The sequence below is a fragment of the Crinia signifera genome, chromosome 4, assembly GCF_055691185.1.
Source record: "Crinia signifera chromosome 4, ASM5569118v1, whole genome shotgun sequence".
Taxonomy (NCBI): domain Eukaryota; kingdom Metazoa; phylum Chordata; class Amphibia; order Anura; family Myobatrachidae; genus Crinia; species Crinia signifera.
This window is the reverse complement of record NC_139220.1, coordinates 187,847,923-187,875,297: the sequence shown is the minus strand read 5'-3', so window position 1 is coordinate 187,875,297 and position 27,375 is coordinate 187,847,923. Positions and strand designations below refer to the sequence as shown.

The window sequence follows — 27,375 nt, the reverse complement described above, 5'->3', positions numbered from 1 at the left end:
GTGCTCTGATAGGTGTTTACATATGTAGATGGTATTTTATACATAAACAATCCCTGAACACAATTGTTATAATTAGGGGTAAATTCCCCACACGCCGTCAAATATAAGTGCCCAATGTGTATTTACAAGAGTGTTCTTAAGGGGTAGATCTAATCTACCAATGTACAGTGTTACTGGGGTTCTGCAGTGTGTATCTAGAGACAATCGAGCAATATCGGTTATAAAAGTAGGGGGAGTGGCAAGTAAGGCCAGCTGCCCTTGAGGGGAGACCTAGGTGCACCTAAATATGCTGAATATCCAAACTTTCATTGTGGTTATTTACAGTCTGCTCATCTGGCAGAACTGTACAGTTCTCAGTTTAGGCGATGCATCAGTATCATGTTCAGTGCTACATGTGATGCATTGGAATAGAAGGAACTATATAAATGCAAATCAGGTACATGGCGCTTAATGCTTTGAAAATCCTGCATGTCTCCTTTGATGACTTGAGTCCTGCTGCTGTGAAATATGCTTTTAACTTATTTTTATACCATAAAACCTTGCCCATCCAGAAGCAGAAAAATAATTGGCTCTTTATGGGGAATCATTTAACGGGTGATTATGCAAATAAGCTATTTAATAACTTTGTAACCCCTCTAGTGCCAGACAATCCAGTTTAGCAATGCTCAGCAACTACTGATGAAATGGATTTTCCTAAGGCCTCAATTAGATGTACAGCATTTATACCCACTTTTGTCTATCAATATGATTTTATTCCTAATACAGTAAACATTTGCACCAATGTCAGTGACATCAATCCCTACTACAAAAATTTGAATTGAAACAAGCCATGCTTTGTTTTATGGAGAGGGAAAAAAATATATTACAAAAAATATAGTAATTAAATATAAAAAAAAAAAAACCTTATTTAATTTAGTAGCACCCAAACTAGCTAGAAAAAATCAAAACCATTTAAAAGCAGTATGAAATGTTGACTAAGTGGGCATACTAACAGGGTGACCGTGTGCTTAGCAATGTATACTACGTGATCTAGCCCTGGCAATCGGACTAGATATTTAGTGCATGCACAGTAATTTTCTAGCTTTTTCTAGGATAGCATACCTCCCAACAGTCCCGATAACCGCGGGAACGTTCTCGCGTTCCTCCCACCACCGGCAGTATCCCGTGGGGGAGGGGGGGGTGGCTGGAGGCTTTGCTATGCCCCCACAGCATAAAACGGGGGCGTGCCTTAGGCGCGTGCGAGTGTCCCTCCTCGCCAAAGTGTCCAGCCACAGCCAAAATCACACTGTGTATGCAGCTTTTGGCTACATAATAGCACGTACAAATATATCTAATTTCAAAGCCAGCTTACCATACGTCACCCCTAGATCCTCTGTGTGATACCACATGGACCAGCACACTAAATGCAGATCCCATCAATTCCTTCATGAAAAACACATGTTAAATTTATTTCATTTTAGGAAGGCATTGATGGGATGTGCATTTAGAGAGCATCCTGGTCCCTGTGGTGCCACAAGGAGGATCCAGGGGTGACGCCTGGTAAGCTGGTTCTCAATTCAGACATATTTGTATATTTTGCTATCATGTATCCTTACATTGATGGGACCATTATATGGCCCAGAGTGGGTGCTGTTCTAATGCAGAGCAGGGGCCTCCAGGATCAGAGAAGCTGTTAAGTGGCCTGGAGGCATACCATGTAACTAAAGCTGGGTACATACCTAAACATTTATCTGACCAGTAGGAACAGGAGAGTCTGAAAGTTAATGACATGTATTCCCATATATTACCAAACACAGAAAACAAACAATGGGCAGACATATTGGTTAAATACATTTGATTTAACAAATTCATTCGAACAATTGTTTTCAAATAGTTTATGGTCATTTGCTTCCATAAATTACCATATTTATTCCCACCAACAGATCGGACAGTAATTTGTAGGTGAATACCCAGCTTAGGATATTTGAATTACCTACTACCAGTACTATTTTTCAACAAAAAGAAGGAACTCCGTTTCAGAACAAAATATGTTCTAATCAGGAACCAGGTTCCTGAACCCCAGACCTTAAGTTCCTGAACCCATTTATCCAGAAGAATTTTACTGCCTAACCTGTGGTATTTCAAATCTTATTGCTAATGCCCCTTGGTGTGCTGGGGGAAAAAAAAATCACTGTTTTGAATGGAGAAAATGTTAAGACCCCCATACACTGGCGCTTTGGGCATACACTTGATTTTTTTCTTTTAATACTTCTACCCCCTTTTGAGTGGTAAAGGGGGGGGGGGGGGGTAGCCACAGACATAAGTTGTACAGAAGAGCACCTAATACAAACTTGCTGTATGAACCAATGTACTGATACATGTGGGAGATAACGGATTTTCAGGGCCCTCTAACCAATGGCAGACAAGGCCAGCTTCTACGGCGTTCAAATATATGAGTAGTATTTAACGTTTTTTTCATTTGAACAAGCCGAGGCCATACATCCAGGTTTGGCCACATGACCCGCTGTACTTGGGCCCTGTTTACATCTAAAAGAAGAAATCGAATATTTATGAACTAATAAAAAGCTGAACATTTGTCTGATGCCATTAACAAAATTTCAAGACAGCAATTTTCAAATACAATAAAGAAAAAATATTTTGCACCTTTATGTAGACTAAATGATTTAACTATATTACATACTCTATTCCTCAAATATATTCCCCTCCATGACCATTTGGAATTACTGGGCTATGGTAATTTATTGGAAATATACGCATGCAGCTTACCTTTGGCCTCAAACCAATTTTGTTGCAATTGCCGAATTGATTTAAAAATGCTGAGCAATATTTTTCACAATATTGCATGGATTTGCTGATCTACTATAGTTCTTATGAACAGCTTATTGTATTAAATAAGCATTAAAAGATTAGTTTAAAAAAAAACCTGAGGCAAAATGAGAACCTATTTCAGAGGTGTGAAAGGCTGATTAACCATTTATACCTTGCTGTACTAGAACCAAAAGCAAGACAGCTGCAGTGTACAACAGCACTACTATATCCCCAGAAACCCTGGCAGGAGGGTATTTAAGAACGTCCAACTGCAGCTTTTACACATTACTGTGAAAAACCACTGCAGAAAACAGAAGCCTTTTAAAGATACAGCAGAATAAAGCTGTAAAATGTACCACCTAAGCAACTCTTTGATCCAGAGTAAGTACTGCTGCTTGGGAAAATGCCAGAAAGGGGGTCAAAGTAATAGCCTAGAAAAAGTTGATATGAAAAAGCCCATCTGTTAAATATGGTTTTCCTCATACCGGTACTTCAATATTCTAGAAGATTTATACTGATCGTAATGTTTCAAGTGGTCGTAACACATTAGTCGCCCATTTATTCAAAACCCTTTAGAGGAACACTACAAAAGACATTGTGGGTACCCAGATGACCGTGCTAGTATGGCTGAAATTCTATCAATGTCTTAATAAGTACAATGCCACGTACCTATTGCATTTACAGTACAACTGCACTCCGATGCTCATTGCTACCAGTGATTACTTGTTTGCAGTACCAGGATTAATTTTGACTAATTTGCCACTACATATTTTGTGACGATGAATATTTTAGCCTTACTGAAAAAAAAAAGAATTCTGAAACCTGTAGACACTCAGTAAACCATGCCTGCAGAGGAAATATGTAGGAAGTAGGCACTGTGATAACAATCAAGCTTCCCCATTGTTTTCTTGTAAGCCAACGCTGCTCAATTAACATTCAGTACAAAAGGACATTTGAAGCCAATATATTTTACTACAAGTTTTACACCGCCTGTACTAGTCATACAAGTGGAAGTTGTCCAATCAATGTTAAGTGCAAGCTAACTAAAAGCTGTTCGACTGCGCACTAGTATAACCACTCGCCTTCATTTCTTTAGCTGATCAGATTAGACAAGTGTTTTAATAGTAATGGGCACACCAGCAAACAAAACGGCTTAAAACCGCACTTAGCCAAAGAATAAATGTCAACTCTTGCATCTGGCTATAAGTTGAAAAGACTGACCAGCATACAATATGACAGCAGATTCTGGACCTTGCAACCTTCAGAGAAATGGCAGCTTAAGATACACAGTCCATTACTGGGAAATGCATGTACGTCTCTGGGAACACAGCTGCTAAGACCATTGTAAAAAAAAAAATTACATCTAGCACAGAAATAAAACAGTCAGGCAGTGTTCACTCATATTTCCATTGTAGAGAGATGAATGACAAGCTGCATACACAGACTCGTACAGGGAAATGTGTGCATCAGGCTCACATGATCAGAAAACAGAACTCAATGTGAAACGCTATGCATCAATTTTTTTTTGCCAAGGCTTGCAACTGAACAAAGGGACAAAAACCTCTTACCAAGTGGTGCTTTCTAACATTAGGCATGGCATCCAAAAGGTACAATCTACAGCAGTAATTTTCTACAACTTTAACGGTGTAAATAAAAGTGAATATCCACTAGTTGTAGCAGAGGCAATAAAAGGATATCTAGCAAAAAAAAAAAAAAAAAGTTTTGTCCCTATAGTTAAGGTACAGTGAGAAGACGGGCTACTGGTAGAACCAAGTTAACACTAATTTGGGCATGGTATCTATGTCCATAAACGGACGTTCACTCTCCCCAAACACCATAGATAGGAGTAGTGGATTTAAGCTTTTAGTGCCATATTGGATTCACTAAAGATACAAATAATGTGGCATGCTTGAGTGTACGATACAAGGTAGTGTTGGTGGCTGCTGTACCAGAAGCTTCAGTATTCTCAAGAAAAGTTTAATGGCTTCTCTAAATGCAGAGCTCACCTCCGTATGCCCAATACCATAAACATTCTACTAAAGTGATAGGCTCATGTGGCTGGGGAGCAGACATTCACAATCTCAGAAAAAACCTGGAGCCAAAACAGATAATGCATGTCCCAAATGGCAGGCTAGATCCCAGCCAAGCCCATACCACAAAATAATCTCTTCGTACAAGGTTTTTGAAATTGATACAAAGAAGTCCATTCTATTCAGAGCTACTGTATATGAACAGCATCAGGGAGAGCTCCGGGCACTATTCTAATCAGAGAGCTGCTAATGCAGACTAGTGTATTGCTTTGCCCTCCTGGGGTGCAAGCAGAACACAAATCCAATATAACTAGGGCAGCAATGCTGTTGTGTGCCCTTGTGCAGTGCAAAGAGCATTGTGGGAAGCATTTAAGTCAGAAAATGCTGGTAATCTATACTACTCAGTATATTTTACCTCAGACATATGCATACATTTTAGATAAAAGTACCTATTAGATTTGAAAATAATTCAACCTGCGATAGATAGAATGGCGATGGTCTGGCACTCCCAATATTGTAAATTGACTTTTCCCGATGCCTTCTCTGGTGTGGATGAATATGAAGAGTGTGGAGAGACACTCCTGGGTCCAATGTTGCAAGAATACACTAATGCAAACTCTTATTTCAGCGTTTGGTTTTTAATTTAAAACACCTTATGCCGGCTTAAATCATTAAACTGAAACATTGAAACAAAGCGCTTGCTTTAGGGTATTAATGAAACATTGGACTCCGGAGTGTTGCTCCAAACTCTACACACATTTTGCATCAATGTATAATTGGTTACTGAAAATGATGTTAAACATTGAGAACTGAGAAAAGGGGTCAATCAGGACTGCTATAAAATACAACGATCATCCATGATGCCAACAAAGTGTCACTAAAAAAAATAAGATTACCCCATGTTCTAGTAAGGTGACGTCCATTGTATTTATGACTGGCTGGTCAGTTAGTAGAAAAAAAATCATTGACAATGCAGCAATAGAGCAAAGTGACATTTTACAAGGAGAGGTAACCATAATACACAAGAAGGTTTCCAAGCTTTGATATGACATTCGGTAGGTAAAAAGCATCTGCTCAGTGTCATGAAGTTGTAGTATGACAGAAAGCCAGCACATCCCTACATGCATAGGTACATTCCTAGGGGAATCTGGTACATGTCACCTTGCTATGTACGCTTGCACAGAAATACAAAAACAGCTGTAAGTTGAAATGTACAGTAGTGTCAAAACTCCTGTAGACTTAGCAGGAAGGAAAATCGATCAACCCCTTTTCCACCTTAATTTGTGAAAACCTTACCAGATAACAAGTTAAAATAATCTAAAACTCAATTGTGAGCACTTCACAAGGGGGATAAACCAAATAATAAAAAATGGGTAATAAATAGTATATCAAAGTTCTGTTGCTATTGATCATGCAAAGTCTATATTCAAGAAATATTGGAGTCCAGAACCGTGTAAAACATTCTAATTAACTCCCGCAAATAAGTATCCCCTTCCCCAGGGTACTCCAATACTAATGAAACAGTGTATAACCACATATTCCATTGTTCATCACAATTGGGTAGAAATAAAACACAAACTAGCTAACAGCCTTAAGAGTGCTATGCTCACAGGCTTTACATTTACAAGACTGCTAAAAGTGTCCACAGAAATCAGTAATTTAGCCTGCACTGTGACATTAGCAGCCACAGTTTCTGTCAGACCCTCCGCAGAGCACAGAGTTCCACCTGTACCGGTGCCTGTAACCGATGGTCACATACAGCCTATATGCCTTCCTTCCCAGCTGCAGTGGATGGTTAATGTAAACAAGAATATTTGCTTTGACAGAACCATGTTCAGAATCTCTCCCACCTGTCAGATCTGAGTAACAAACACAAAGGAAAAAGGAGAAAAACAGCAAGTCCTCATTCAAGCTAATGAATCATGCGAATTACAGGTAACCCACTGAAAATCTGTCAGGGAAAACAGGTTTTGTTTTCCAGTTTATCCTGCCATCAAGTGATGCAAGGCACACATTGCATTCTGTCTATCTTTCACAGATGTGCAGATCATTCCTAGAAGAGGGATCCCCTAATAACAACATTAGAGCACTAGAAAGCACAGCGTTTCATCTACTAGGGGTAAGTAACCAGACCATGTGACATTATTTGGCTTAGACTACCATGTTGAAGTTATTTCAATGTTTAAACATAATGTAATGAGAAATAGGACATATATAAAATACATGTCCCAGGTTAGCACACTTATCAATGAAACCATGCTTGAAAAAAGGGCACCATTCAAAAGAAAAAAAAACTACTAAAACCCCCAGCCCCCACCAATACCTACCAGCTTCTCAAGTGGAGGTGGTGTCAGACTTTCTATAATCACCCCCGCTGTGTACTACTAGGACAGGCATAGGTAACCTGTGGCTCTTCAGCTGTTGTGAAACTACAAGTCCCAGCACGCCTTGCCACAGTTTTAACATTAGGGAGTGCTAATACTGTGACAGCATGCTGGGACTTTTCATATCACAACTGGAGAGCCACAGGTTGCCTACTAATGTAATTGAATGCATTACATGGTACCGCTATCAGAACAGAGTAGGTGGAAGGAACCCAAGTAATAATTTGAGCACTTGAGTGCTGTTGTGTTCCAAGAAGCCTTACACCACTTATGGTTCCAGAGCAGCATGTTGAAGGTCATAGAAAAAGCACCATGCAATTGATGAGTTTCTGGGCTTTAATGCAATTTTTTAGGCTTGGTGCATTGTTTCTTTGACATTCAGAGTGCCACCCTGTAACATAAAAATTAAATAAATCAGAATTAGTTTAACAGACCACCATACACAATGTACCACCATCGTTACTTCGGTTAGACATTGGCAGACACAATATGGTCTATTAGGTGATCTATTGTCCCAGGGAAGCAATAGCATTATTAGAAATACTAAGTCTGATATTTGCAGTAGTCAGAACATGTAAAACATACAGGCTTTCATGCAGATTAGATCTGCTTCACAAATATCTACCATCATATATTTACCACCACCTCTGCCAGATTCAAGGTCTTTAAAAAAAAACCAACAAAGTACTTTAGTCAGATTACTGCATCAATCTTCCTTTGAAACATTAGACTAAACACAACAGGATGTGTGTACGTGCATTGCCATTTTAGTATTTCGAACGTCGGAGACTGACACCTGAGTGACACCAACACGAGCAGCAGTGTTTTACTAATCTACAAATAAAGAAAAAAGCATACAGAGCATGCATCATTGGCTCTAAGCACAGTCTCATGCTTCCAGAACACTACACTTCAATAAATATTTTCAGTAATTAAATAGGCGAGTTACACTTACAAAGGATTATGAAAGGTTGAAGTTGCTATAGAAATTAAATACAGTACAGTATTTACACAAGCAAAAAGGGAAACAGATACAACCTGTAACAATCTTTCAAGTGCAATTTTTAAAGGGAATCTGTACAGCAGTGACTTCTGGTTAAATACAGTCTGAATGTATAATGGAATCCTGTGGCCAAGTCTATACATAACCCAGACTAAAGTGCAATCCATTCTTAAACCTTGTAATGCTGGAGTAACAAAGTTTGTGATGACTGTGATAACTAAACATACTAAAAAAAAAAAAAAAACTCTGAGTGCCACCCTGCGACTAAACAAATCAGGATTAGTCTAAAAGACCACCATATACAGTACGCCACAATCACCGCTTCTGTGTGACATTGTCAGCCACTATATGGGCATGGTTGGTCAACTAGACTAGCAATAGCATTATTAAAAATACTAGGTCTAATGCTTGAAGTAGCTAGAACAGAACAACAACAAAAAAAAATCTACGGTACTTGTTTCCTAGCACGGCACCCACGATATTAAGTTGTATGACATTGCATGCCATATGCCCGCATGCGATGCGATTTTAAATTGTATAAGCCCCTATATGATTTTTAATTGTATAAGCACCCTAATGGGTGCTTACAATGTTAAATGCACCCCCACTATCAACGCCAACCCTAAGCGTGGCCAGCGCAGCGGTATGCGTCATCCGACTTTTTTATACCACCACTCTCCATGTCGGCGTGGAGGTTCTCATATAGTGTGGCAAGCGCAGCGAGCCACCATGTTTGAAGCGTGGTGAGCGCCGCAAGGGGACGCGTATTACTTTACATGTATTCCACTGCGCTCACCACGCTTCGGGCTTGGTGGCTCGCTGCACTATATAAAATCAACTCCACGCCGACGTGGATAGTGGGGGTATGAAAAGGTTGGAGGAGGTGTACCGCCACCCCCGCGGGCTCGCTTCGGGTTGGCGTTGATAGTGTGGGTGGTGTGGGGGCGCTTTTAACATTGAACACCCCCATTAGGGTGCTTATACAAATTTAAATCTTATACCATTGTATATGGCATACAATGCGATGGTATACAATTTAAAATTGTATAACATCAGCTGCCATCGCGTAGCATCGTATGCCTTATGGTATGCGATGGGCGCCGTGCTAGGAAACAAGTACCAAATCTACCTCTACAGCAAAATTGGATCACAGTGATTGGTACAGATGTGCAAATTAATGTAGTGTACACAGTTTCTGACATTCTATTCAATTTTGACTATATAGTCAAAATCGAATAGAAATGTTATCAGCAGCATTCGACACTGATTCAATAATGATAAGTGCTCCTGTTAGGGGAAATCAAACAGAAAAATAGATTGTTCAGGCAAGACTATATAGTACAGATCTGTACTATACAGTCAAAAGTGAATGTATATTGCTTTGCTGTGTGATTCGATTTGAGATTGAATCACAACGCTATTGCACCATGTGTACATACCTTAAAGGGAGATATGCAATCCCATTGGGAGATGGCTGCGGGGCCCTATTCAATGCTGTCTTCCCTGACAGCATTGGTTTTACTTTTTTTTTTTAGAGCAGCAAAAAGCTACTATAAAAACAAAAAACTCCTTGCAATAAGCTGCAGCTACACAGGTTGTTGGCATTGTGTGCTAAAACTCCAATACCAAAATGCAGTCTGTAAGAAATCTTTGAAGCTCCTATCAGACAACAAACAAGTTCAGGGAGACTAATTCAATTAGTAGGGTAGTCTCCATACACATGTACCTGCAATGCCACATGTGAGTGGAACTGAACCTTGCAGCTCATTGGACCTGGAAGGAAAAGTTCCCTTATAAAAACACAAAAGTGACACAAGCAGACAAAAAAAAAAAACTTTCTGCAATTGACACAATCTGTAGGTTTCCATGGGTGAATTTTTTTCTTTTTACACACTAAAAAAAAATTAGAATTCTATTCAGTAATTATAGCCAATGATAACTTCTGCACTGGGCTGATTACACCAAATTCACAATCCACTGGTGTAGTATTGTTTGACAAGTTTGAGTGTGCCAAAGGAAAGCCACTGATTTAGTTTGGGTAGGCTTGACTACTTAAAATTTAACACCACACAACATAAAATGTTGTGCTTTCTGAACAAATCTGCCAGGTTTTTAACTGACAACGTGCTGCAGCACGGACGATGAATATATGTCACATTTCGCTCATCCGATGCTTACCTTGCCTCTACCAAATGAGTAGGGCCTAGATCTTAAAAATGTTCCATTTAAAAGACAAAGCTAATTTGCATACCGTGTGAAAGAAATCTAGTATGCATACACTACTGGTTTATGTCCAGATATATGTATCACCACATGGCTAACCATTGTAGGCTATGACCCAATGCAACCCTTGCTGTAATAGAGGGTACACACTGAGATTTCCACTATTTTTCGGCAGCTTTTAGCAGCACTTAATGCAGGTTCTATCCTGACACTTTCACATTTAGTGGAAATCAAAACGAAATAGCCTTGCCAGGCAAGATTATGGGTCGGCATGCATTGTCGACATGCATCAAAGTCAATATGTGTGAAGGTCAACAGGATCATTAGTTCGACTCAAGCATTAGGTTATCAGTCAAAAGGACATTGGGTTTTTCACTTGATCGTGAACTGACATGGGCACTAAAAAAAAAAAAAAAAAAAAAAAGGTACAACGCCATGCTTCGGGCACACTTATTCTCCCACCATGACCTAGTGGATGGTAGGGCATGAAATACTACCTGTCAGCATGTCCGCTCAAAAAAGTGAAAACCCCGATGTCGACCTTTTGACTGTCTACCTTGCCCATGTCGGCCTAACCCCATGTCGACCCATTGCATGTTGACCTTCTCCTTGTCGACCAAGTGACCATATCCCCAAGACTGTATATTAAAAATAGAATCAAAATCGAATGACAGATTGAATCGAATAGCATATTCAATTGTAATCGAATTCCACATCTAACCGTGTGTACGCACTATAAGAAAAACGAAAACGTACTATCCGGCCTGGTTACTTTTGTATAAAACACATTCACAAGCAGCACTTCATAAAGACTAAACGAAGTTTAGTCTTTACGAAGTGCTGCTTGTGAATTTGTTTTATACAAAAGTAACCAGGCCGCATAGTACGTTTTCCTTTTTGTGTCTGGCACAACACCCTGCCATTGAAGGTTTACAAACACGTTTTCTTATAGACAACGCTTTTAGTAGAAATTAACTAAAATATCTTTGATTAGATGCCCATTCAAGCCTACGTACTGTAAGTTTAATGTTACTAGATTTAGAACTGAGAAATGGGGCACCATAATGAACAAGAAATTGAATGAAATGTCTTAAGTGTTTTCAATGTGTACTTCAGCACTGGTGGGTAAAAGCCAAACAATAGCAGTGTACAGATTTCCAGCCCAGCATAATGCAGCCTTACAACAGTTCAGCTTGAAATAGGTAAAATGAAGGGTATTCAACTAAAGCCAATTATAATTATAGCTGGGTATGCAGCTAGAAGCCAAACGGCAGTCCAGAGCTATTAAATAGCAATTAGCATTGCAATGTTACTGGATGCTGAAGTGGATGCACTTGGAAAATAAACAAGGAGTGTGAAAGGTCTGTACCATCTACCTACTCTTGCCACTGGCCATCTGTGTCTACAATTTATGACAGGACACAACAAATGAGTTACATGTACACATGAATGGTCACATATAGAAAAGCCTGGCAAAAGGAAGCACATAAAAATTACAGCAAACATTTTCATCCTATTTTAGACTGAGGTTCGTCATTCTGAGAATTTAGTAACGGTTGCATACCCCTTTCCAGATATCAGTTATCCAAATTATTCAAAAAACCATACTGTAGTTTACGGAATGTATATTTTTTGCTAAAAGCACATATGTAACAGACACTAAATATGTGCAAGAAAATGATTGCTCAACTTGCATATTCAGTGCCTGAGATAATATACAAACTGTTTAATGCACAAATAAAAAAATAATAATTTTATGTGTGTGTTTTTGAAGTGTTTTAAAAAATATAGATCAAAAATATATATATCTATATGGGCGGAGCGAGAGAGGGAAGGGGCGGGGCGAGAAGGGAGAGGGCGGGGCGAGAAGGGAGAGGGCGGGACGAGAAGGGAGAGGGAGGGACAGACACACACGCAAGATACCTCATTTAAATATTAATATTCTGACATACGGAATAATCAGTTATCCAAAATGCTTATGGTCCTGAGCATTAAGTCAACCTTGTCATTATCCACCTAATGCTTGTGTCGACCTCCCAACCCTGTCAACATATTTTGTGTCGACCTAAGTTGGTCGGCCCAAGTCATGTGAACCTAACAAGACAATGTTGAGCAGGGCCGGATTATAAAGAGGGCACAAAGGGTCAGTACCCCTGGGCCCCCCTCTAGCTAGGGGCCCCCTGTGGTTGGCATGTATTTAAAAAAAAAATTTTAGCTAAAGGTTTTGTGCATGGGAGTGGGGTAGTGCTGCAGCTTCACCTATCTGCCAATGTGACAATGATTAATGGGGCGGAGCATCGGGAGCCAAGGCATACTGACTGCACAAGTGTGCAGTTCATTACTGGTAGTCCCTGCACCAGAGGGCAGAGGCTGAGACGTTTGTGCTGAGCGCTGATTGGTGGAGCTCATTACAAGCTTCTCAGGCCCATGGAAAACAGCAGCAGCCTAATCATGGGAGGGTTTTTAATCAGAGGCAGCACTGGGACTGAGGTCTCCTACAGAGTAAGGTGCAGAGGGACAAACACAGGCTTTTCAGTGTGTGTGTGTGTGTGTGTGTGTGTGTGTGTGTGTGTGTGTGTGTGTGTGTGTGTGTGTGTGTGTGTGTGTGTGTGTGTGTGTGTGTGTGTGTGCAATGAGCGGCACCCAGAGGCTTTTCAATGAGGCAAATCAGACAGAGCTGGATCGAACGTTTTCGAAGTTTAATTACTTCTTCGTATGTATGTATGTATGTATGTATGTATATATACACATACACACACACACCCTGCAGTTACCCATTGACCAAGTTTATACTGCCTTTACTCTGTGTATTGATAGTGTAATATTCTCCCATGCAGTTTGCGGCCAGTAATGACAAGCGCAAGGGGGTCCCCCTGCCTAAAGTGCCCCGGGCCCCCCAAAGGCTTAATCTGGCACTGATGTGTAGGACATGCTGCTGTGCACAAAGCAGTGACTTCAGACACTGTAAATGGGGAATATGAAAATCTGGTATGAGCAGAACATTTGGCTATTTCTAGTCTGTATAATCTAAGGCATTATAAACAAACAGTTTAGCATGAACGCCAATACCCCTGCCTAGTCTTCCTCAGCAGCTGATAGCCAGCTACAGACTACTCAGGAATTTCCCATCCTTGTTCCAACTACTCACAAGTAGATTCAGACTGCACTGGAATGCTAATATCTGCTGATCTTGGTCTTCTTAATTGATAGCAAGAGCTGGCCAGCTGCACCACCAGTGCCTTACAAATAAGTGTAGCAAAATTAGGTCTCAGGCGGTGGGAGCAAATATCCTAATGGCTCCACACTACTACACCATCCACATCATTATTTGGTTTCTCATATCACCTTTATATTGTAAACCGTTTACCGCTCTTCCCCAGACCTTTAGTTATTATTCTCCTTTATTTGCAGTATATGGAGCCAAAAGATCCAGAGGACCCAATTATAGAGTACATGTACAAGTAAGCTACTCTATACAGGAAACACTGATTTACAGCAGAGTATAACAGAGGAAAAGCACAGGTTACACAAGAAAAGCTGCATTAGCAGATCAAACTGGAGCCAGGGGTATGGGTCATAGGGTCGACCACTAAAGGTTGACAGGCCTTAGGTCGACATATGAAATAGGTCAACATAGCTAAGGTCAACACAAACATTAGGTTGACAATGGGAAGGTCGACAGACGGTTTTTCATTTGTCCAGAAATTCGATATGGACACCTGCTGACCTTACTCTTTTGGACAATTTGAGGATATAACGGAGTTTCCCATTTACTATCCAAGCTGGCTCCCATTCGGTTCCGGTCTCTGTCCAACCAAAGTAACTGAATTTACAACTGCTGTATTTGGGACACCACCACCTGCTCAAAAAAACTGCGTACAAGTGTCGCATAAATCATGAGGACATCATCTTGACTGAGACCAGCGATTGTTCCTCCAGCAAAACTAAATCCTGCATGGTTTATGGACTCCCATAAAACACAGTATGCAACTTGGACATCCACCAGGGACCTCACGTGTTCACCAATTGGGACTCCGCCAATTAAGTATAAACCTCCTTTGTCCTTTTTCATGTGTGATAAGTAATTTTATTTTTTTATTTTAAAGTGACAGTCACTTGCTGCTATATATTGTGTTCTTATATATTTTTTTATATAAAATAAAAAATACCACTTTATTGTTGTACTACCCAATTGATTCTTGTTAATTAATTTAACCTTTAAGCGCTCCACCACACCTTGTTCTTCTATAATTCCAGGGGACTTGACACCCCCTAGTGTGAGCCGCTTGACTCAACATCCCCTTAAGGCACGTTTGTTTCTAGCAATAAGTGCTGGGAAACCAGGATAGATGGTTGAGGAAACTCCTCACTCACTACAAAAGCCTGATAACCAATACATTATTGAATTTTTTTTTTTTACCATGTCTGATCAGCACCAGCCATAGCCTTCACACTTTAATGGTCTCTAAAAATCCATCCTTTCTAGCTTTACTTACACTACCCACAATCAATGCGTGCTCGTGCAAGTCGTTCATGATCTCTCCTGTCTAAATATCTGGTCAAATTTGACTATCGTCAAGGACTGCACGTTAATTGGGGTCCGGGTGACATCATGGAATTATATAGTAAAAAATGTAGTTCAGTGTATCGTTCTAGTGTGTACCCAGCTTGCGCTACAATCATTGATTCAGCTTTGCCTTCTTCCGAAGAGTGTTGAAGTTCCTAAAAGCAGGGCCATCACCACCCTTTGTTTTTAGGTCAGTATTAGTCTTTTGTGTCCCCGCTTCATACATCTCTTATTCACAGTTGTCAAGGCTCAGCAGAGTAATGTGGAGCCTTACAAACAGACATTAATAGAAGTGATCTAATTCACTGCCACTTCATCGTATTTTCCTTAAAATGTATACTGATGCAGTTATACAGAAATGCATTTCATCATTCAGAAACAATGCATGACCTACCTTCCTGTAAGACCTTCAGCAGCTTAAGATTAATTGCCTTTTCCTATAACCTCCAAGATGAACAAGTCAGCATTCTTTGGGAATTCCCATGTGTTTTGTTTTTTGTATGACCTATCAATATACTTGTATTCCCCTTTGCAGTCTTTTAGTAAATCCAAATTTGACAGTTTATAACAAAAACCTGACCCAACACTCCAGTATTTGCACTAATTACCAGTACAAATAAAGGCGTAAAAGGTCATCACAAGACCACCAGATAACATACCCAAATCCCATTTCTAAATAGAATAACATACTAAATATCTACATATAAGAGCATCTGTATTAACATTAGGCACAGATTAGGAGGCATTTATATCTTATAGTTTATAAATTAAGCGCGAAACCCAAACATTGAGTTGCTGACACAAGCACATTAGATTTTAGTTATAAGGGGCCATTAATGTGTTGCAATGCCGTACAAAGGGCAGAGTACACGTAACAAAGCACCATAATTCAATACACACTAGAGCTTAGACATAAGTAATCAACATACTACTAGGGGCTGGTGGACAGATAGAGCTGAGCCATTAGCATCTGGATAGTATGCGGACAAAGATGTTTGCTGAATAGGGCAGAGCTGTATGTGAAATGTGAGAAGAGGGCTTTGACAACAGGAGGGAAGGGGCGACATACAGATGACATGAGGTGCGGCAAGTGGGAGGTGGCTTGATGGCAGGATGTAAGCAAGCAGAGATGGTCAAGGCATGAGGCAAGGGGGTTGAAGGATCCGCCCATTAGGTTATGTAGAACGGTATGCTTTGATATGTGAGTTTTCAGTGATGTTTGAAGCTTTGCGAGGTTGGGTAGAGTAATTGAGCATGCTCCTCTGACTGAGTGCAAAACAGGCAAAATCCTGAACTCTAGCGATGGAAGCAATGATCAGGGTAGAAGAGAGACTCATCAGCTGACCATAGAGGCGGGAGGGAGTGAGGTTGGAGATATATGGAGCAATGGAATTAGAGATAGCCTTGTATGTGATGGTGAGTAGTTTGAAGAGGATTCTGTAGAAGAATGGGAACCAGTGCAGATTAGGTTTAAGGGAAGTGGCAGGAGCGGAGCAGAAGATGAGCCGGGTTATTGGAGTTGACTGACTGGTGGTGAGCAAGATGGATGAGAGTGAGGCCAGTAAGAAGAACATTGCAGTAGTAGAGCCGTGAGAGGACCAGTGAGGTGATAAGTTTAGTTGCACTCTGGGAGAGAAAAGGCCTGATGCAAGCAATGTTGCGTATCTGGAACAGACAGGATTGTGGGGAGTTTGCTCCTTGACTGAGCCAAAGGTATGCCTGCACAAAGAAATATAATTATTCCTGTGAAATCACAGGATCAATTCCCCAAACTTTTAATAATTATTTCATGGGGGTGCAGTTCCCAACAGTCAATGGTTAGACATGGTATTCATAGACAGGATTGTGCCAGAGCTTGGATGTGGGGTGCAAAGGAAAGGGAGGAGTCAAGAGTAACACCCAGGCAGTGGGGGGAGATAATGGTGATAATAGTAAAGGTGCGTACACATGGGAGCAATTATTGAAAATATCGCTGGAAAACTGGTCGCTGAGCGACCATATTGCCAGCAATGGGAGTGTGCACTGGCGATAAATCGCTTGGTGCACCCTCCAGTTTTCAGCCCCTGAATGGTCGCTGGTCGGAGGAGCATGCTCCTCCGACCAGCGACTTCCACTGCCTCTTCTCCCGGCAGTGTGACCTTTTCATCTGCGACCATCTCTGGTCGCAGATGAAAACGGGACACTGAGCAATATGATTGATGAGCAATATATTGCCAGCGATCATTTAGCCCCATGTGTGCGCACCTTAAGAGTTATTAGTACTAAATGTTACTCTGGCTGGGTTCAGTTTTGTCAGCTGAAACCTGAGAGAGAAGAGTGGGGGACAGATCAAGAGAGGTTGAATTGTGCGTCATCAGCATAGAGGTGGTATTGGAGACCAAAGGAGTTAATGAGTGCACCAAGGGAAGATGTGTACAAGTAGAACCGAATGGGGCCACGGACAGAATCTTTAGGGACACCAACAGGAAGGATGGAAGGGGGTGAAGTGGTGCCAGAGGCATACACGGAGAAGGAACAGTTGGTGAGGTAAGAGGTAAACCAGTCAAAGACAGTGCTAGAGAGGACAATGTTTCAGAGTGTGTGGAGGAGAGGATGATCCACAGTGGTCCAGAAGGATGAGCAGAGAGGTGGACCCCTGGATTTGGCTGAAAGCAGGTAATTGGTGACTTTATACGTATACAGGGATATATACAATAAGATACAGCATCACTACCCAAATCAGCCAATAAACTAGAAGGTACAATATATAGCAGTGAAAGCCAACTCCAGTTCTCAAGAGCTACCAACAGTTCACATTTTCCAGACCACCTAGCTGCTGCACAGCTGTACTCATTACTGACACATTTTAAAAGATCCACAGGTGGAGATAATTACTTCATTTGTGATTCTGTGAAGATACCTTGAAAACATTAACTGTTGGTTGCTCTCGAGGACTGGAGTTGGCTACCCCAGGTATATAGAAATCGGTGTTATTTCCATGGATGTAACGTTTCTTAAATCAGCCCTAGCCTGTGTGGCACAAACAAATGCTAAATATACAACTATGAAAAACTGTAAGAGGTAGTAATTTCAGTTATTTCCAGATGTAGACCATTTAAGCCTAATGTGCGAAGGATATATGCATATATAATGGAACAGGATTGCTATGATACTTTAGTGTACAGCAAATATTAAGGGGATATACACAACATACTAAAAAAACAAGATCAACACATACAGTGGCATAACTATACTGGGTGCATAGAATGCAATGGCTTTGGTGCCTGGTAACCCAAGGGGTCAGTCAGTTAACCTGATGGTGGGAAGGGGACCAAGAGTATACCACTTGGTGTGTACAGAAACTCACTGTATGCTTGGAACCATACAGATTTTATGTGGCTAAAAAGCCAATGTCCAACACAATGCGGATTATGAACCACAGCCCAGTCAGCAAGCGCGTGCAGCAAGTGGATATGCTGTCAAACTTCGTTACCCCCACCACCTCTGAAGGTAGATTTACAGATGTCCCTGTACAACCAATACCCCCTTCAATTTTTATCCCCCTGTAAGAGTAGTATCACAGTGATTGCAGCAATTGGGGATAAATTGCAATGCTGTCCTCAAGCTCTGTGTAATTATCTGTAACCTAAAGCCTATGTTGCCATCCTACCCTATACATGTGCTGTCAATGACTGGTATTCCTTACTGCCACTCTGCCCTGCAGGTGGTCCCAAATGGTCTTAGATGGCAGCTCCAAAGAGTCTCTGCAATATCTGTATGGTGCTCAGAGTACAAGTGTTTCCCCACATAATGACCTCAGAGCTCCCAACATGCCCTATAAAATAGCCATCCGACACCCACTTAAACATCTCCAAATGCCATTTATGCAACTATAAGACCAAGGAGCATCTGGTAGAGCACCACCCCTCCCACCCAAAAGTACATATATACAAGCATTGAGGAGATGTACACACATGTATATACATATTAAATGTAATTTGAGTAAAGAATGGTTAGTGTTTGAATGTGCTACCAAGCCGGTATGGGTGATTAGGTCAACAGGGTCTTTAGGTCGACAAGCATTAGGTAGACATGGTGTTTTCCATTTTTTTGTCCCGAATGTCGACATGGACACCGTAACAGTGCACAGCGTGGGCTCACCATGCTCGGCAAACTATACTGTTCTCCCTCCATGCCCTAGTGAATGGTAGGGCATGAAATAACGTTTGTCATGTCGGCTCAAAACCCATGTCGACCTTTTAACACTCAACCTTCCCCAATGCATGTCAATCTTCCTGTGGCCGACCCAATGACCCATAACCGCTTGGTGTGTCGATCTAATGACCGTCTACCTACCAAGCTTAGTTAAGACAAGCCATGACATCGCGATTACAGATCCTTACCTGAGAGCCTTCTCCTTCCAGCCTGGGTGGCCTGATACTGGAAAGGTGAATGGTTTTTATTTCTCCAGAGTTCATCTTCACCACCATTGCGTCTGCATTTAACACCTGCACAACCTGTAAAACAAAGATTAGCATAAATTAGGTGGTCTGCTGTTATACAACCTTGTTAAGACCGCTGTACACATGTATCATGTACTCCGTAAACTTAGATGTGAAAATTTTTTTTTTTATGTACCACAACAGCTATATAAATGTACACCGAAATCTATTTCTAATTCTCTATTGGTCTAAGCAGATTACTCCTATGTTTCCCTGATAACTGCTATTTTCTATATAGACAAGCTAAGAAACAGTCACTGGAATGTAACTGGTACAGTCCTCTTCCCCAGGGTCCTGGCTGATTAAAAGGGACAAAACTAATGTATAAAAACATCAATAATTCTATAACCATTTTCCAAACAGAAACGGTCATTAGGGCAGAAAATATCCCATATAAAACATGTCTGGATTCCGCACATGGGCTATACGTCATTATGGAATTAAATACCAGCGGCATTTAATATATTCAGCCATATAATTTCATGATTTAAACCTAGTGCAAGTTTTCATGCACCTGTTTTTTAGGATTTCTGCCAATTGTTACAATAACGATTAATATTTCATATTTAATATCTGTAAGAGGATGCTTTTGATCATTTAATTGGTGAGTAAGGAATTACACAATTGTTCCGATTAACGTTCTTTGTCGGGATTTCTATTGCTGCCAGTAATTATATCATAAATGACATTCCTAATAATCCCAATTTACAATGATTACATCCTTACATTTAGGATCACTACAGCTTTAATTATTAGTCATCTGTTGCTTATATGGATAGTAGCTAAGAAAATAGGTAGCGTAGTATATTACCTAATCATAGGAAAACCAATTAGCAATTTAACTATATTGCAGTTAAAATATTAGTATTTGATATTCTATTGCTAAAAAAAAAAAAAAAAAAAAGTTGCTCTCTTAAGGAATAGGTCATCTAGGACCCAGACATCGGGCTTGATCCTGAGACATATGCTGCAACATATATGGTTGTATCCAGTGAATATGTTCAAACTTTACATGCACAGTAACAAATGTACGCATCTTTGTATTTCTGTGCGATGGAGCAGGGTTAGGGGTGACACCTGGACAGCTACTGTGCTACATAATTCTGCTATTCTGAGGCATCTATGTGCAACAAGAATTTCTGTTTCAGAGCCATCACCTAGCACGGGGTAGGTCTAACCAATGGTATGAATGATTGTGACTGGGGTGGTGTGGAACAATGCATTAAAATTTGGTACATAGTTTGCCTACCGTGGACCTGTGACCTCTTTTGCGTAAGACCCAAGCTGAACATATCAAATTCACCCCAACTTTAATATAATGGAAAGTGATCAACCCAGATGTGAGCCTCAAATCCCAAAGTGTAATAAATGGGTGCATATTTGAAGCAAGTAGAAGATGGACAACAGATCCATGAATCTATGTGCTTAAAATGCTATTTGTCCGATTCCACGGGGAAAAGACATTCTAGTGCCAAAGAGTAAACTGGTTATGGCGCATGTGTGTTTGCATGGTGTACACCCCAAAAAAACCTTTCATACAAACCTAATTCCTAGTAATTTAGTCAGACCCCATTCAGTATAGCAGCAACTCTATATACGGTCAAAATCAAAAGCAAAATGTACAAGTAATGGTTTATCTACTTGAAACTGTCACCGTACCAATATGATCTGATTTTCCCAGCCCTGATGCAAAGTGTTTTACTGTAGGTTGTGATATACCCGCAGTGCCAGCAGGGACAATTACGCCAGCAAGCAATAGTTATACCAAGGACAGACGATTCTTCAAGCATCTGCAAATTATAACATTCCATTAAGGCAAGGCTGGTTATGAAAAAATTCAGCCCATGCTTATGAATCTGAATTTCATTATAGGACTCTAGTGTGAATAGGTCATCAGGAGCAAGGAATGAGCTGTGATATCAGTGTGCTGGCGATGATTCATCACACAGTTTAAAAAAAAAAAAAATTGCATGAACCTGTTAACACCATCCTGCCTATGAAGAAGCTTCCACTAGAATCAGAAATCCTGAATGCTGGGGGGGGGGGGGGGTTTACAGTATATATGACAGCCCATGTCTAGGTCATCACGATAAAAAGGTTGACAGTGGCTAGGTCAACACCTAAAGGTCAACATACCTTATGTAGACACTGCAAAAAAGGTAGACACAGGCTTATGGTCAACATAGCAAGGTTGTCTACCTAGTGACTGTAGACCATTAGTGGCAGGCCTAGACAGTCTACCCAATGACTGCATACTGAAAGCAGGGTTACCTCCAAACAATTTTATCAAATTGAGCAATTACTACAGTAGTGTTATCTGGGTGACCTACTGTAAACTGATTTTGAGCAAATGGTGTACAAAAAATATCTAATGACTGAGTCCTGTGGGGGGGAGTCTTGTTAGCCAGAGTAAAACTGCCATAACTGTTGTAGCTGGCCAGAAGGCCCAGTACCCAAAATCAGCATGCATTATAAAAATTATGACAAGCTTAAAGGTGACCATACATGGTGCAATGTGCTAAATCTCTCCAATCTATTACAAAATGCACACAGCTCAAAATCGCATGTGATACATTACAAAAGCGTGCAATTTATTTACAATGAAATCTATTAAGCAGCAAAACGAACAAGTTGATGTGTTGGACAAAATACAAAACCAAAGTGTAGTGCAAATATAGCAAAAGCCTGTTAACCACTGTTCCGCTATGCCCCTACGTATATCGCCATACCATCCATGTAGTCTAACCACTCAGGCTTGTCCTAGATTGACCTGTAATCTTAGGTGATGCAAATCTAAACTGAATGTTAAGAGCAAAACCACTTGGGCCTAAATGTAGTGTAGTGTTTCAAGTTAGAGCAGTAAAAGCAAATGTGCCCAATATAAAAACATGTCTAGAAAATACAGAACAAAGACACAAAGCTTTCTAAAGGTGAACTGCCCATTTAAAAAAAAAGAAAAAAAAAAGTGACCTAAATTCAGATAAACTTTTACACATTACATACACTGACATCTGTAACTAATTTATGCATTGCTTACCAAGACTATCTGCCTTCAAGCTAAAAACACAGTAGATTTTGTACACTGTAGTACCTGAACTCTACACATTACATAGTTAAGTGCTGAATTTTGCCTTCATTAAAAGCTTGTCAGTAAAGGGCAAACATTCGCTTATCAAGTGAGAAATGGAGCGCACAGCACAGCCAGTGTAAGGACTGATTAATGAGGGTTCACAAGGTATAGCATTTTGCCACATTAATAGTCTAAATAAAAGCAGATCTGGTCATAAAAAAACCCACCACATGTCTTACTAGGAGCAAAGCATCATTCAAAACTTACATCTCGTCAAAATCTAATTTAGTCTTCAGTAGACTGCAACAAAGTAGAGGTCTGTAATGGGGTGATGTGATACGTAGATGCTAGATCACTCCGCACACGGCCACCACCAATGTGTCAGTGATGTGTGCTGAGCGATCTGGCAGGGCTAGTGTTCTCTGGTGAGAACACTGGCAATCTGACTAGATTTATACTACGTGCATTATACATTTTGACAGGTGATAGCGATGAGCAGGCATGGCCCCTACACATGGAGCAATATTCAGCTAGATAAAAAGATTTAGAAAATGACCTAAAATCATTTGTATGTAGGCCCCATTAGTACTGGCAAAAGTCAAAAATTCTTTGCATACTCCCAATTATCCAAGCTCTAAATAGTCCTGCATCTACTATTATTCTCGGTCCCATCGACAATAAACACAAAACATAAGCATGCATGTGTGTGTGGTGGGGGTATACCCTTTGATATGAATGCAACTGCACAAAGATTAGATTACAAATACTCTGGCCTGATTCACTAATTTACACAGGGCAATAGCAGCTGCAGCACTACTGCTAAATCACAATCTGTGCCTTCTATATAGTATGCCTTGATCCGCTGGTGAATCTTTAGATCACTATCCAAAAAGTCCATCTGCATATCCTTCATGTTATTCATGAAAGTGGTTTATTCCAGGCTTGTGGGCCAGGAAATCTAAGACCCAGGCCTCAGCTCACCTACTTAACAGTCCCTGTTGCCACAGAAACTCTCCAAATGGTCACATCAATTACTTTGAGGTACTGCTTGCAAGCCTGCAGACAGCCGTATAAATGTGCAGTATAAACCTGAACATTGACAGGATTATATATAAATGTGCAGTATAAACCTGAACATTGACAGGATTATATATAAATCACTGGGATTACAGCCAACTGTTATTCAGGCTATTAACGGGATATTCAATCGATTCCCTCCGTGGCTTTAACTAGTGGGCGATCAGAAGTGGTGTGTGAGCACAGTGGTTTGGCCAGTCTAACCAAGCACCACAAACATTGTTTTAGAGCAGTGGTTCTCAACCTTGGTCCTCAAGGACCCCCAACAGTATACGTTTTCCAGGTCACCCAGCAGGCACACAGGTGCACTCATTCACCGACACGTTTTAAATGATCCACAGGTGGAGATAATTACTTCACTTGCAATTGTGTGAGCTGTTGGGGGTCCTTGAGGACAGAGGTAGAGAACCACTGTTATAGAGTACCTTCAAAAACTATCAAATCTTTTTTGGGTGGAGTTCTTCCTAACATTAGGTTTTACAAAATTCCTTCACCATACCAAGATAGAACCGAAGCCATGGGCAGACAGCTTGCATAATGTATGCCTAAAGAGACTAAAATCGAATACCTTATAGGACACAAAGTATATAACAGACAAGTTTTAGCTCGACAATGACTTCAGCAATACACATGAATATAAAATGACCAAAGCAAACCACTAATACACATTTGGATTTAAAATACAAGGTGTCAAAATGTTTTGATGGTAGCTGTACCAAAAAGGCGCATACATGGGAATTAAAGCCAACGAGGCAGGATTACTATGCTGGGGTATGTATGTATATATATATATATATATATATATATATATATATATATATATATATATATATATATGTATATATATGTATATATATATATATATATATGTGCAGTAGGCAATAGGGAGCGCACTCACAAGGCTTTTTCAGAGTCCTTTGTTAAAAAGCAAGACTTTAATAGTACATCTTTAAAAGGTTAGTCATATGTGGATGTGTGTGTGTGTGTGTGTGTGTGTGTGTGTGTGTGTGTGTGTGTGTGTGTGTGTGTGTGTGTGTGTGTGTGTGTGTGTGTGTGTACATAAATGTGTATATGTGTGTATATATTTGCTTATGTGTACATCTATATCTTTCCTATTGGTATAGCACTTATTTCAACATATATGTGTCCTTAGGTGGTGGGGGCAACTTCCTCTGGATCCAGTTCCATTAGTTTTTCTGTCCTTGGATGCCTTGGGCATTTACACAGCACATATATGTAGTAAAGGGCAAAATGAAGCATCGCAGATAATAGTCTATTGTATACATTCACACCGCTGACATTCACCATATGGAAGCACCCTTTGCTATGTGTTAATGAATGGGTTAAACAGTTACTTTACTTGTTAGGAAAGGCAGGACCTTTATTTGTGAACATCTATGTAGTGTGATAGATACTGCTAAGCTGATGCTGAAACAGTCTAGTTATTGCTGAAACATGACTGCTGCATAAGATGCTGGTGGTTCTTTTTATGGCTGTCAAGACTCTTTGACTTTGGTATGATTTCAATTTGATATTACTGGGGTAGTTTCAGAGGCAACAAAGTTTAATACCGATAAAAGAAAAAAACTCACTGAATACTGTGACAACGCATGTAACCAATAAAATAAAATTAAAACAAACCAGAACCAATTAAGTGTGGACTTTTGCACCTATATGTACACATCCAATCAGGTTCAGTAGTCACAGTAGAGAAGGGTATTCCTAATGAGGAATAATGACAATGTTATTAAGATGCAAAAAAGGAGACTGTCAGAGAAAAGCCAAGGGCAGAATTAAAGATCATGCAAAGCCAATGGAGTTGAGAAAACTCTAAATCACATAAAGGGTTCATGCAAGTCATGTGTTGCCAACCCAGTCCTCGTTTTATGGTGTGCAGCTGTAATCATTCCTACTATAGATCCACAGATTGCCTGGATAACTAACTGTTGGTAGATCTTGAGAACAGTTTTGGCCAACTCTGATGTAGGTAAAAGGAAGTTTAGGAACGATGACAGGTCAAACCGTTATAGGGTAAATTTAACTGCTATCAGGTATTGAGGGGTTAACATGCTGGTATATTACTTCAATTCCAAACACCATTGTCCATATTTATTTTTAGAGACCACCACAACAGCAGCAAAAAAAAAAAGAAAGAAATTTGGCAGATGTTTAATAAGCAAAGTCACTATGCATACAACATTAAACCATTTCTCTGCAACAATTTTATCGCTGCAGTTTATCTTTATTTGGAGGCAAAAAGATTTAGGAACATAGTGGCCAATTATATACTTCCCCACTGGTTTAGATCACTCAAGGAATTTATCAGGTTGGACAGAACGTGGGGACCCAGACATCACGTGAGTGCAGCTTGTAGGTTTGGTAACGGCTAGCAGATTCAGACGAGTCAGACGGATCACAGCTACAATACTGTGGATTTAACTCTGCAGTTTCCAAAAAAAAGGCATTGCATAGTTACATGCCACAGACAATCAATAGTGACATTTCCCAAGCTAAAACATTCTCACCATGGAGACAGACATGAGCACAGATTTGCAGACTAGCTTCCTGTGCATAACAGGGGACACCGTTCCATTTGTAACATCTTTATTCTGACAGTAATTCATGTGTCTTGTCATCTATATTCTGGTGTACCAGGTCCTTCCTAGTCTTTCAGATGACTGCAGCACAGTAAAATCTAGACAAGATTACTAGACCGCAAAATATTTTTTTCTCAACACAGAAAAGAATAAGTAACTGCCTCCGAAAAATTGGTATGGACACTGGGTATCATTCAGATAAAAACAAAATAGTCAATTAATATTCACCCATATGGTCAGAGTCCAAAACTGCATATTAGGCTAGTGTCAATTTATATTTTGCACCCCTGAAAGTATCTGCGGCAAAGTAGTAGGCGGTTCCCATCTTCCTTTTTTGATTTTTAATCCAGTAATTTGCTCATGATAGTTTCTGTATTTTGTGGTGTACATACCACCAGTAAGCAGTTGAATTACCTAGTGAATGGAGCATAGGTTCCGTTAGGCTTTGCAATGTGGGAGGTATTGTAAACTGACCGTTGTTAAACAATGTTTTATTGAGGTTCTATTATGTGACAAGATCATGTAAACTTCATATATGAACATATGTTAAACATTGAATAGCAAAAACAAATTAGACAAAGTGACTATAGATTAAAACTATCCAAGATCAGAAAGAAATTATGGGTTAAAATATAGGTCTTCTACCACAAAGTGTTACGAAAACATCGAACTATAGTTTCTATTTTGTAAGTAGATAGACCATCTATAAAACTAACCGGTTACAAAATGATATGTATGGATCACCTTCTGTAAGGATGCCACCAGCCAACCTATATCAAAGTGCTTCTCTAAACATTTCAAGTGTCGGTTGGAATGCTTCATATCCATACTATCAAACATGCCCTCATAGGCTGTCCCCAAAACTAAATTTTTGAACAACTCTGGAGAGACTTGCAGGCCAGTATCCTCAACCAAATTGTCCAATTGAACTGAATCAGCTGGCACTGCTGAGTACAGCAAAATATGTCTCATGACAGGAGATCCATTGTTTGTAGTAAGACAAAAGATTCTTATTCAACCAAGGAGGCCAAAATAACTGCTGGCCTATCTTACCCACCAATACAGATTTTTTTTTATTAGTATAATCAAGGTAAAATTGAGCTTGGAATATTAAAACATAATTCAATAGTTTAAT

At 40.1% G+C, this 27,375-nt stretch overlaps 1 protein-coding gene across 2 annotated transcripts in view; it reads right to left on the bottom strand.

Annotated features, from left to right (window-relative positions):
• SND1 (staphylococcal nuclease and tudor domain containing 1) overlaps nucleotides 1-27,375 on the bottom strand; it is a 657,666-nt gene that overhangs the window by 560,188 nt on the left and 70,103 nt on the right. For both annotated transcript variants that reach the window (XM_083183246.1, XM_083183247.1), the window contains exon 10: nucleotides 19,398-19,511. In XM_083183246.1, the coding sequence (XP_083039372.1) occupies nucleotides 19,398-19,511 (114 nt within the window). The remainder of the gene's footprint in view (nucleotides 1-19,397; nucleotides 19,512-27,375) is intronic.